The 13,738-nt window shown below is 34.1% G+C and overlaps 1 protein-coding gene and 1 long non-coding RNA gene across 3 annotated transcripts; one reads left to right on the plus strand and one right to left on the minus strand.

Annotated features, from left to right (window-relative positions):
- Positions 1 to 3,704: 3,704 nt before the first annotated feature.
- Positions 3,705 to 5,003, minus strand: LOC114580539. 2 transcript variants are annotated; one of them, XR_003701984.1, is made up of 2 exons: positions 4,863 to 5,003; positions 3,705 to 4,698 (listed from the first exon to the last, which is right to left on the minus strand). It is a non-coding gene; the product is annotated as an uncharacterized LOC114580539 (long non-coding RNA). The 2 variants fall into 2 exon arrangements; XR_003701985.1 differs by having other exon boundaries at positions 3,705 to 4,730; positions 4,863 to 4,994.
- On the plus strand, positions 4,729 to 7,647 carry LOC110102256 (cytokinin dehydrogenase 4-like). The gene is made up of 4 exons (XM_020830506.2): positions 4,729 to 5,758; positions 5,839 to 6,099; positions 6,187 to 6,449; positions 6,550 to 7,647. Exons 1-4 carry the CDS (start codon positions 5,039 to 5,041, stop codon positions 6,866 to 6,868), a joined length of 1,563 nt encoding a protein of 520 aa, XP_020686165.1. The 5' UTR covers positions 4,729 to 5,038; the 3' UTR covers positions 6,869 to 7,647.
- The last annotated feature ends 6,091 nt before the right edge of the window (positions 7,648 to 13,738 follow it).

Consider the following 13,738-nt stretch of genomic DNA (forward strand, 5'->3'; position numbering starts at 1 on the left):
TTGAGTTGATTAATTAATCGATTTAGAGCTTGCGCTCGAGCTTAGCTGCACGAGTTTGAGTTGGCTAAAGAGCAAGCTTATTTATTATGAACGACAAAAAATGAGTCAAATAAAAGTAATTATTATAATAAAATGATTAGAAAATAAAAAAAATTGAAAAGAAAAGTAATAAAAAATCATTTGATATAAGAAATTGAGATGTAAATTTTAAATATTGTGAATAACTTTCTACATAAACTCCTGAATGCTAATCTAATTTAACTATATATAACTTTAATAGCTCGTGAACTAATGAGTCGGATCAAGACTAGCTCAGCTTGACATATCAGCTCATCAAACTCGATTAACGAGTAACTAATCGATTCAAGCTCGAGCCTCCTCACAAGTCAGCTTGATTCATTGATGACATGGCTCCAAAGCAAATTAAGTGTAATTTATAATATAATGATATGCTTTGATTCTTCTACTATGTAGGTACATTAATGTAGTTGGAGATCCATATATTAAAATGCCATCACTAACACTTATTTATTGGTTCCAATGTAGTTGCGAAAATAAGTCTCTTGGACGGTGACAGTGATAATATAAATTATTTATATATTTATGTTGATTGCACAGTACAAAAACTTAGATTTTGCATATTAATTATTTTTAATGGTAAGAATTGTAATGCTGCAAATGACATAATATGAATGCTTTATCCCCTAATCTTCTTAAATTGACTTATTTTAATACGTTTTTTTAATTAATTTAAGGTTTCGTTTGGAACAGTTTTTTAAAAAGTTGCTTTTAAGTTACTTTAAGAAGCAATAAAACATAATCTCTTCATTAAATTTGGCCATCATTATCATAATCGGAGGAGACGTAAGAACCTCCCCAAATCCACAGCTCAATCTCTCATTAGTCTAAAGAAGAAATTTAAGATAAATAGCTGTCATTTTGGACTGTCATTAGTTTAATTTCAGCCAATTTTGAAAATTGAAAAATAATAAAATTTTCAAACAGAATTTTGATAAAATTAAAAATACATTCTTAGAAATAAATAATAATAATATTTTAGAAATAGAATTGTCGTACTGTTCATTAGCATTCGAGAAAAATAAGGAGCAGGTGGCGCTGACTTTGGGCTTGGCCAGCTATGCACGCAGCACATATTGTCAGAAATTGTGAGGTCAACGCTATGGTTAATTAATCTGTATCCACTTACATTGAACAGTCTTGCACGATCTCAATGATCAAACAAATTTGAAAAAAAAAAAAAGAAGAAAGAAAGGGCTGAAAAGAAAGTATTGATTTGGTTAGGAACTCAGCGGATTTGATTCTGGCTTAAGATTGAATTGAAGTTAGTTGACTCAATTTTGAGATAATTAACGATTTTGTTGAGAAAATTATATTGTTTTATAAAGATGGTTATAAAATTAATTTGAGAATTTTCTTAATTCGTTAGTTATGATAAATATTATTTTTGAAAAAAAATATTATAATAGTTTACTTGATAACAAATATGATTATAAAAACTACTTTTTTTTTTTGGGACTAAGATTTCGTTTGGGACGGCTTTCTTATTGTTTATTAAGCGAAGACTGATGGGAGTTGGTGGCCATTGACATCGGAGGTGGGCGATGGTCAGCATTGGTGGTCACGTATCCACTTACATTGAACAGTCTTGCACGATCTCAATGATCAAACAAATTTGAAAAAAAAAAAGAAGAAAGAAAGGACTGAAAAGAAAGTATTGATTTGGTTAGGAACTCTGCGGATTTGATTCTGGCTTAAGATTGAATTGAAGTTAGCTATATTTTTTTATAAAGATGAGTGTAAAGTTATTTTGAGAAATTTTTTAAGTCGTTGAGTATGATAAATATTATTTTTGAAAAAAAAAATATTATAATAGTTTACTTGCTAACAAATATGATTAAAAAATATTTTTTTTTTTGTGACTAAGGCTTCGTTTGGGATGACTTTCTTTTTGCTTCTTAAACCAGCTTTCTAGTACAAATTTTTTTAATATTATACTAAAAAACTGCTTTAAGAAGCAGAAATAATGTCATCCCAAACGATGCCTAAGGCTTTATTTGGGACGGCTTTCTTACTGCTTATTAAGCAATTGTCTAGTAAAAAAATTTTAATTTAGATATTAAAATACGATTTTAAGAAGCGATAAAAAAGTCATCCTAAAGGAAGCCTAAAATGATTGAAATCCAGCCAAAATGTAGGAGCCAAGCAAAAGGGTGGCATGATATTAAAAATAAAATAAAGAAAAAGTTGGCCCAAATAGATTCTAAATCTAGTTGTAGAATCATGCAATTATCTCTTCATCAAGGGTTTATTTGATTAGCTGAAAAAGAAATGCATAATAAAATAAATATAAGGTAAAAAAATGCAGTATATTTGAAATACTTTGACGTTATTTAGATGAGTGTAAAATAAATGCATGTGATTATTTTTTTTATTTTGTTTGAAGTAAAATGAATGTAATGTAAACTTCAAATATGATGGTGGTTAATGATCTGTGGTGAGGCGAAGGTGGCTGACGAAGGCCTAAGATGGGGCGGTGGTGGCAAAGACTGATGGGGGTTGGTGGCTGTTGACGCTTAAGGTGGACAATGGTCAACACTGGTGGCCACAAGTGAATAGCGATGGCAATGGTGGTGGCTTGCGGCGGCAGCCAAAGGTGGAGATGGCCAACAACAATGATGGAAGCTGGCGATTGACGGTGACAATGACAATAATTTTTTTGTATATTTGAAAATCCCCAAAATGAGGAATACCAAATATCCTGCACACCAATTTTACTACAAAACAAACCGTCCATATATTTCAATATCTTAAGATAATTTTTTTGGTTTCAAATATAAACATTTATGCATAAATAATTTTTTATTTGCAATGAGTTCACGCATTTAACCACATCACATGCATTTTGATCTGATCTGATCAAGGCATTACTCAATACAAGTTGTTTTGTCAGTCAAAATATTCGAGCTCAATCCCCGTCAAAAGCTAAAACAGGAAGAGAGAGAGAGAGATGCTGAAATCCATCAAATAAATAGTTTAATATATTAAAATATTAAAATTGTTTTGCACTGTTACGAAATTGAAATCCTCCAATATTAAATTTATACTCAGAAAAAAAAAATTCATATAAATTGTCCAATGTTGGCCTCTTCACAACTTCTCATCAACCAATTCAAAAGAAATCCCGCGTGCCAACAGCCAGTCAGAATAAGCACAATTTAAATGTGACGCATGCAATCCCTGTTTGTATGGACAAAATCTCTTAAATCCCAACTACTGGAATCCACCAAGATATCATTCTAGAATCCCAACAAAATTAAGGTCAACTCATTCGCTAATAAATTCAAATTTATTTTTTTTGAGTCAAATAAGATTTAGATTTCATTTGAGATAACTTTCTTACTGCTTTTTTCGTACAAAAAAACTGCTTTAAGAAGCAATATAAAAACCGTCTCAAACGAAGCCTTATATCGAACTAAATTACTTAATTAACAACTGGTTTATAGATGAAATCAATCTCAGTTCAAAATAACTCAAATTTAGGCTTTCATAATCCAACGATATGAATCATTTTCTCTATTATGTTCACATAATGGACGAAAAATTATGAATTTATTTGATGAATACAAAAGCTTGCGTGATGAAAGCTAAGATTTTGTTTATGGAACATATTAGACACACACAGAGACCAAAAATCAGGTCATTTACCAATAGTAAATCAAATCTACAATATTTGATACATTTACAATAACATAACTCACCAGTTAATAAGACTTGGTGCGCTCAAATAGGGGCAGACAGCGAATGAGCAGAGAAAACTAATAGAGCACAACAATAACAACGCAGAGAATTATGCCCTTCGCAGGTCACAACAAGGAAGCCCTCATGGCTAAGGAAGACAAAAGATTCCAAAAATCCCACCTCACATGGGCTTCACAAAATGATACACCATGGCCCTCATCATAGGGTAGGTACCATACTCATAGCTCTTGACTTGCAGACACAAGGACAGTAATTTAGGTTTTGTTTGAGGCGGCTGTTTTACTACTTCATAAAGCGGCTTTATAGTACAAAAACTATTTTAAGAACAGTAAGAAAGCCGTCCCAAACAAAACCTTAATGTTTACCGAGCTGCTAATTGCAAAGAATTCTGGTTATTGTAGCAGAGGATCTAGCTTCACTTTCAAGTTGTGGTGGCTGTCCCTGCTCTGGGAGTAAGCCTCCAACATTTTCAGACTTTACGCTTTATGCTGCTGTTGCTCCTGCTGCTTATTCTGATACATCCCCCTCCCACTTTTTGAAGATATCCTCCAATATCTCCAGCCTCTCTCTCTCTCTCTCTCTATCTATCTCTCTCTCTCTCCACTCCTCAGGACACCAAAGCCCAGGCCCCCACCCATATTCAAACCTGGAGGCGGCTAGGTGGAAGACCCACTTCGCATCCCAAGTGGTCCACCCATGGCTTTCATTTGTCCATCAGGCCCAGCCAGCAAATTGTGAGGAGAACTGAATATATTACGTCGGTGTAGAAGTACAAGTGCTTGACGCTCATCCAAAGATGTTAACTTTTTTGGTGAAAAATGAGTCTCTCTCTAATTCGGTGTTTGAGTGCCTAACTTTAGTCCTCTTGCAGAGAGAGAATCACTGCAGAAGCAGCTCCGATCAAGACATATTTGTGATCTAGATCAGGTTGAAGTTCTAGAATGTTAGCTCTGGGTAGGAGCTTGTAAAGTGTTAGAAGGATACACGTGAGAGGCAATTCTCTCTCATATATCATTTTGCATTTAAAAAAATGTTAGTGAAGGCAATTTAAAAAGAAAATCCTTAATGCACACACAACTTACCAAACAAGTGGGTCGGTCTTCTGTGGATTCCTCTCACGTTACATAGCTAGTTGACCGGGTAACCAGGCCTCAACCCCCTCCTACCCCTTTAAAATCTCCCTCCATCCCTCTTCAAACCAAACCCAACCTCTCCAACTCCTCCTTCCTTCTCAACACTCTTTGCTAAGAGGACCACCATGAAAGCATCTCCAATCCCACAGCTACTCATGGCCCTGCTGCTTGCAAGTATCAACAGCAGAAAGTCAGACCCTGATGCTCCGATCACGGCCTCCTTCCGGAGCATGGCCATCGATGGGCAATTCACCACCCATGATGTGTCGAATGCCGCCATGGACTTCGGAAACCGATACCACTTCCTTCCTTCGGCGGTTCTTCACCCAGGATCAGTTGCAGATATTGCTGCAACTGTGAGGCATGTGTTCCAGCTTGGCCCGAGCTCCAGGCTCACCATTGCTGCTCGTGGCCATGCGCACTCACTCCAAGGCCAGGCTCAGGCCCCTGGTGGCATTGTTGTGCGCATGGAATCCCTGGGAAGGGCTAAAAACATGCATGTGCATGCAGGAGAAAGCCCATATGTCGAAGCTCCTGGTGGAGAGCTATGGATTGACGTTCTGAAGGAGACTCTAAGGCACGGGCTAGCGCCAACGTCATGGACTGATTACCTCCATCTCACCATTGGAGGCACTCTATCAAATGCTGGGATTAGTGGTCAGGCCTTCCGGCAAGGCCCCCAGATCAGTAATGTCCACCAGCTTGAGGTAATCACAGGGAAAGGAGAAGTTATCAATTGCTCTTCAACCAAGAATGTTGAGCTCTTCCATAGTGTTCTTGGAGGTCTTGGCCAATTTGGTATCATCACCCGAGCTAGGATTGCATTAGAGCCAGCGCCAAAGATGGTAAACATAAGGGAACTTCTATACTAATTTCTACAAACTCAACATTGCGTCTAACGAGCTGCAACAATTTACCCTTGCAGGTGAGATGGATTAGAGTTCTCTACTCGGACTTCACCAGCTTCACAGAGGATCAAGAGAAGCTCATCTCAGCAGAAAAGACTTTTGACTACATTGAAGGTTTTGTGATCATAAACCGGACAGGGATTCTCAACAACTGGAGATCATCCTTCAATCCACAGGACCCAGTGCAGGCCAGCCATTTCAACTCTGAAGGGAAAACTCTTTTCTGCCTCGAGATGACAAAGAACTTTGACCCTGAATATCCTGAGATAATGATGCAGGCAAGTGTAAACCATGCTTTAAATTCATGAATGAAGATTGAAGAAAACTCTGCTTTCTATATCCAACAGAGTGTTTCCTGATTGCAGGAAGTTGAGGAGCTCCTATCACAACTTCGATATATTCCGTCCACACTCTTCCAATCGGAAGTCTCATTCCTAGAGTTCCTTGACAGAGTGCATGTATCTGAAGTGATGCTGCGATCGAAAGGTTTGTGGGAAATTCCACACCCATGGCTTAATCTTCTAGTACCCAGAACTGGAATCCATGCCTTCGCAAATGAGGTTTTTGGAAAGATCCTCACAGACAGCAGCAATGGTCCAATACTGCTATACCCATTGAACAAATCCAAGTATACTCTTCCTCCTAAATGCCACAGCCTATACTGCATGAGACCATGAACATCTAGAGCTTATTGTTTCTTTTTTCTTATTTTTTTTTTATTTTTTAAGGTGGGATAACAGAACATCAGCAATTATTCCTAATGAAGAAGTGTTCTACTTGGTGGCTTTCCTTTCATCTGCACCATGCTCTTCAGGTCAAGACAGCTTAGCGAAAGCACTCAAACAGCAGGAAAGGATCTTAGAATTCTGCAAGAAGGCTAACATCCAAATGAAGCAATACTTGCCACATTACACAACACAAGAAGAATGGAAGTTCCACTTCGGGCCGAGATGGGAAGAGTTTAAACACAAGAAACAGGCTTATGATCCTCTGGCAATTCTTGCACCGGGACACAGGATTTTTCAGAAGGCAGTAGCTTCCTTATGACAGCTGACTTCCCCATATAAGACATATTTGTAAAAAAGAATAGCCATAGAAATAATTTTTCATATTTTTGTAACACTTTACAAGCCTGCAGCTAAAAGTAGTTTGGCTGCTTCCTATAAAAGTAAAGGAAAGAGTATGGCAACAATCCAAAACTGATCCTGGATGAGAATATGTCCAGCTGCAAGGAAGACAAGCAAGGAAAAAAAAACAGAAGAAAACAATATCATAACCAGAAATCTTTTTCACTAGGATGCAAGGAAAATGACTCGTGGTGGGAAAAAAAACAGGAGTTAGGCATCAACATCAGGATGGAGAAAAAAGACGAAGATGTCTCAGATCAATGTACATATGGCTTTCAAACAAGATTAGAGAAATCCCAAATACAAACAGCGTCACTTGCATGCACATGCAAAATTCTAAAGAACGCCAGATGGTATTGCCTGTGGAGTACCCCACAGACAAGAGGTAGGCTTGGCATGCTAAGATTTAGTCCTATCAACAGTGCCTGCTTAGATTCAAAAGATCAAATGTGTGCATTACTCAAGCCTAGAGGAGTGAAACCAGACACATAAGGAAGCTGTAAAGTATTTTTCCTAAGTTTCTCGTATGTGATTAACACAGCATATCATCATAATTAACTGTATGGCAAACAGTAACTGTTGCTAAGAACGTCATCAGACCATGAAAAAAACTTAGTGCAGCTATCAAAAGCGTAAGGATGTATTTTTTCCTGTAAACCTGTGGGTAAAATAGATAGTTTCTGAAAAGACTGAAAATCAGATGAACTTTCTTTCTTTTTTCTTTTGTTTTTATTGAGGGAGGGGTTGTATTGAATGGATATTCCAGCCTTTCAGAGATTTGATCGACCAACAAGCAGCAATGATATTCTTTCATTCTTTTTTCTATGAAAAATTAGCCAAACTCAAGGAGGACTAAGGAGCAACTACGTTAAAAACATAACTAAAATAAAATAAAATCTTATGAATGAAAGATATAGCATAACGCATGCCTCCTATTACTGGAGTCATAATTACAGAATTGTCATTTGACGGATATATTGATTGTAGAAAATATCAGGAAAAATGAGCAACTAAAACATAGACAAGCAAATGATATTTTTGAAACCCTTTTCTCATCAAAAAGAAAATATATGACGAACCAAAAAAGGAAGTCGGATTGTTGAAAATTTCACATTAAATTTCCATACGCCTACACTAGATTGCACAAAATAAGAGTTAATGTTAGTTCATGTACATCAAATTCGGTAATAGCTCAGGCAGAATTTTGCAGGAAACCCACTCAGGGTGCCTGAAATTCCATGAAAAAAGTGTAGACTTATCTAAAATTTGTATGAGAAAAGAAAATCTCGATCCTTACCTTAGTTTATAATAGATTGGAAATTACACTCCCATTATTTTCCTTCCATACCAAATTAATGAATAGGCTCTATCTTGTTCCTTGTTTTCCCTTACAAAAAATTAATAAGTCTCTAGAAGACATCAAATTGTTGAAAAATACTGAACAGCACATGATATTAGGTGTCAATAAAGTAAATCATTGATGAGCTTAGATGGTTGGCAAAACAACGAGAAAACCCAAATGCAACTCCGTTTAACGACCATAGGCAGCCAGTGTTCAAAGATGCAATCCTTAAGCACATTTGTTCATATTAACGAATCATTATGATCATTAGTTTATCCAAATAATTTAAGGTATGCTTTATAAGTCTTTTTTTTTTATTCATGCTAATTGTTATACGAGAAGTCGAATCTATTCTTCACAAGTTATTTTGAATAGTTTCTATGTATCTATATATATTTTCATTATTTTGCCATCCTTTATTGTACATATACAAACTAATTAAGTCTATTTTTAATTATATTATGTTTAATATAACTCTGCCTATTCCTTTAATATAATCATTCATTAATTTATCTATCCTAGTTTTATCAAACATCCATCTTAACATTCTCATTTTAGCTACACTTAACATAGCTATCAACATTTTTTCAATTGCCAAACAATTAAATCCACATAATCGTTAACCTAATTGCAATTTTAGAAATTAACCTTTTAAGTCTATGTCGGGTAGGTCTCCTATAGAAGCTATACATTTATTGAGAGGTTTGATAGAGAAGTTTAGAGAGATTAAGGAGGATCAACATATGATATTTATTGATTTAGAGAAAACATATGAGAAAGTTCCAAGAGAAGTGCTTTGGAGAGTTCTAGAAAAGAAAGTGGTTAATAATGCTTATAATCAAGTCATTAAGCATACTCATGCATGAGCTATTACTTGTGTTCAAACATAGATGGTTTGACAAAGTATTTTTCTATTTCGGTTGGATTACATCAAGGATCAGACTTAAGCCCGTCTTTTTCTTTTTTAGTCATGGATATTCTTGCAAGACATTTGCAAGAGGATGTACCCCAGTCTATGCTATTTATTCATGATATTCTTCTTGTGGATAAGACAAGAAAGGGAGTTGAAGGTAAGTTTGAATTATGGAAGTCAACCTTAGAGTCTAAAGATTTTCGTTTGAGTAGATCATAAACTGAATACCTTGAGTGTAATTTTAGCAGTAATAAATCTAGTAGGGGATTGTGACTTTGCGCGATCAAGTCATTAATAAGAGTACACATTTTATATATCTCGGGTCGATTGTTTAAAGTGATGGTGAAATAGATAGGGATATTATTAGTAGAATTCAAGTTAGATGGTTGAAGTAGAGGAATGCATTGGGCCTATTGTGTGATAGAAAAGTACCCCTCAAACTTAAGGGGAAATTCTATAAGATGCTAGTGAGACCTGCAATGCTTTATGGAGGAGAATGTTGGCCATTAAAAGAAAATAAAAAAATTAAGTTGTGTTGCAGAGATAAGGTTGCTCAGGTGGATGAGTGACCTTACTCTTAGAGACAGAATGTGAAATGAGTATATACATGAAAAGGTTAGAGTAGCTCTAATGGCAGATAAGATTAGAGAGAGAATCGCCTTAGACGGTTTGGTCACATAAAACATCAGCCTTCTGATGACCTAGTTAAGAGAGTAGATATATTAGATTTGGCTTATGTTAAGAAAGGTAGAGGTAGACCGAAAAAGACTTAGTTAGAAATATTATAAATAACATTTTTATTAGATTTAAATGAGAATTTGATTCTTAATAGGACACAATGAAGAAAAAAGATTCATGTAGCCGACCCCACGTAGTGGGATAAAGGCTTGATGTTGTTATTGAACCTTTTAACTCTATGATATCCTCTTATCAAATAATAGTTCTAAGGCACTTCATTTTAACCACCTAGTTTTAATTTATAAATTATATCCTCATCTATATTATTACCCTTCTATTAGTCAATCCAAGACATTTTAAATCTTTCTCACGCAAGCATCATGATATATTTTAATAAAATTGGTTGATAATTATCATAATCACATCAACAAAATTGCATATATATTATATTTTTGTTCTACTAATTCTAAGCTATTTATATTCAAAGCATTTACTTTAGTGCTTTCACTTTCCATTTATTTCAGTAAATGTCTCATTGATTAGAACTATTGTCCATTAAAATTATACACTAAGGCACCATATTCTGAATATACATACAGCATCTCCATAATAAATATAAAAATATATGAAGTAAACATTGATCCATGATATAATCTTACTCAAATTAAAAATCTATGATTACTTCAACATTACCTATTATACTAATCAATGTGTAATCATCCACGTGTATTCAATCCATAACATGTGCCAAGAAATCATTGATTGTCCACATGATAGTGAATCAGTGACTCACTTGAAATTATAATTTCTTGTGTTTATCATATAAATAAACATTCTTAATTTTTTTTCCATAATTGCTTCGACTCATCAATCAATAGTCATAAAAATACATTCAAGTTTCTTTGAATTTTTGGTCCAAAAACGAGTAATGAAATGTAGATAAAAGAATGTTTCACGCTAAGATGATAAGTTTGACATAACAATGAGAATTGGCCAATATGTGCATGGAGTACTTGATTGTCCAAAAAGATTAAATTCATCTGTACATATCCCTAGTTATACATTACGCACTTTTGATAAAATGATGGATAAATACAAGGGAAGTGCATTCATGATCCATCATCGGGAGTATATGCCAACATTCTATCAAGATTTTTTGTTGCTAGCATGCCAAATCATATACTTTATATCCTCATTAACATATACAAACATTGAAGCCTTGAAATTAATGTCAACTACTGAAGCACCTTGCAAGACATTGTTTGAAGTCTTGGAATTAATGTCAAGTACTGAAGCATCATATAAGACATTCTTTGTGTCGACAACCTAAAACCTTTTTGGCTTATATCAAGGGTGTCCATACATTATAAATTCTGATAAATTAAATCTTATCTTTATAGATTAGCATACAATTATTTTTACAAGAATAAAATTTTTCAACATTGAGAATAAGCTTCTTCGTCATTCTTTTAATTTGATGCATGACACCATTGACTTAATAATAATAAATAGTGCTTGTGACAAATATTTGATACATTAAATTAATATTTATAATTCAACAACTGAGGAAATGTTGATAACTTTAAATATTGCTTGCACCTGTACCATAGAGAATTACTAGCATTTACTATGAAGGCAAAATTTGCAATAAGTGCATTTGATGCTTTTTCGATTTTAGACATACATGTTAACTGAATCGATTGTATGGAAGCATCTACTACCATATGAATGTAAGGTTCGAGCTCAAAAACTTTCAGTGGCATCAACGTCATGCAATTTCTCCTGCTTGATGACTCACATTGGGCTTAAGTGAGTGAAAGCATAACAAATAAATGAGCTTTGGTGAAACCTTTTAATAGAGATGAATAAAAACATTGTCACAAGCATTGAAACACTTATAAATACATTTCAAACAAAGGCATTTAATCATATTTGAAGAATGCAAAATTGAGAAATTGATTTATAACAATAATAAACTAATATGTTGGGTGACTTTTTCTGTAAGACCAGTGATATATCCATTAAAGATCACTGGTCATATCTTCAATGAAGAATAAGATTAATTATCAAAGTGTGAAGAATTCTTATCTCATTGATCTTATCTACATCCAAACGTTTCACAAAACCTAGTGAATGACAATTACCCTCAAACAATTGTCATCCTATCCTCTTCAAGCTCCTCTATCATTCTCTCCCACTCAAACACAATATTGGTTATTTAAAATATATCTTCCAAAGGGTATTCCACAGGGAAAGTGACACTTTTCCCTATATTTATATAAAACTTTTGCTTAGATAGTAGATGAGTCATACATTTTTCTCATTATAAGTCTATTTCAAATTTCAAAACACAATTAGTATTTTACTATTTTAATCAAACCAATATCAATATTCATGAGGAAACTAGATTCGTATTAGTAAAGAGAAAATGACCAAAATGGTTCCTCAACTCTTTGTGAGGGGCCAAAATGGCCCCAAACTCTTATTTAAAATGTGACATTTTTTGTCATAACATCCAATATTAGAGTTAATGGTGTTAAATGAAAGGGTATTGGTTATTTTTTATTAAACATTTATTAAATGTAGTTTTCAAGTATCTATAATATTTCTAAAAAAATTATTAAGCTTTTCTTTAATAAAAACAATTAATAATAATTTTAGTTTTAATTTAAAAAATTTAATCATATTTTATAAAATATGATTAATAAAAATATGTGACTAAGTTAAAAATAATATCTATTTGCATTTGATTTTTCTAAATCAATGAATATGATATTTTCTAAAATATGAATACAATTTTTGAAATTAAAACTAAAATGATTATCATTATTTTTATTAAAGAAATATTTAATAAGACTTTTTAAAAATATATAATTACTTAAAAATTATATTTAATAAATATTTAATTAAAAATAAGTAAAATACCCTTATATTTAACACCATTAACTCCAACATTGGATATTATGACAAAAAAATCTCATTTTAAAGAGTTAATAAACCAAATTGGTCCCTCAAAAGAGTTGGGGACTATTTTGATCTCTCACAAAGAGTTGAGAGACCATTTTGATCTTTTTCTCTATTAGAAAATAACAATTTCATAATAAATCACAAATGAAACCAGTTTTAAAAATCACATGTTTTAAATATATATATATAGCATGCACTCATGAAGAAAACTTATACAAAAGCATGCACTTATTGAATGATCATGCTAACCAAACTAGACAACTATTTAACTAGAAGATATGAATAGCACAATATGTCAGGGGCACCGGGGTTCAAAGGGGCGCCTGGCCCCCTGTAGGTTGCGGGTCAAGGCAGCGCCCTTTGCTGGGGTTCCCAGGGGCAGCGGCCCCAAGAAACAAGTTTTTTGTAAGAGTAATTTTGAAGTAGCTTATTTTTTAAAGTTCGTAATGTCGTTTTAATGGAAAGATCTAGCGGTACGAAGCATGTACATATGGTACCTGCGAGCAATGTACCTAGCGGTAACCGAGCATGTACCTAGCGTATGAGCCTTTTTATTATTTTAAGAGGTGGATGTCACATTTAAACAATTTGGCACTATTTTGTGCCGTGTGCCAGCTCATGGCTCACTGTGCTTCAAATAATGCGCGCTATTTTAAACACGATGCAACCTTGTGATGGGGACATCGTCAAGATTGTGACACATTACCATCAGGAGATGCGTGAGATCGACGGCCACGATCATGACTTTTATTTTCATCATTTTATGTAGTAGTTTATTTGATTTTATGGTTTTTTCCGTTTTTGCCCTTATGGGTAGTGGTCGTTTATTGTAGCCGCGAGGGCATTTTAGTCTTTGTTGTCTTGCATTTTGAGGCTATTTATAGGCCATA

This window comes from Dendrobium catenatum, unplaced genomic scaffold (assembly GCF_001605985.2).
Source record: "Dendrobium catenatum unplaced genomic scaffold, ASM160598v2 fragScaff_scaffold_1083, whole genome shotgun sequence".
Lineage (NCBI taxonomy): Eukaryota > Viridiplantae > Streptophyta > Magnoliopsida > Asparagales > Orchidaceae > Dendrobium > Dendrobium catenatum.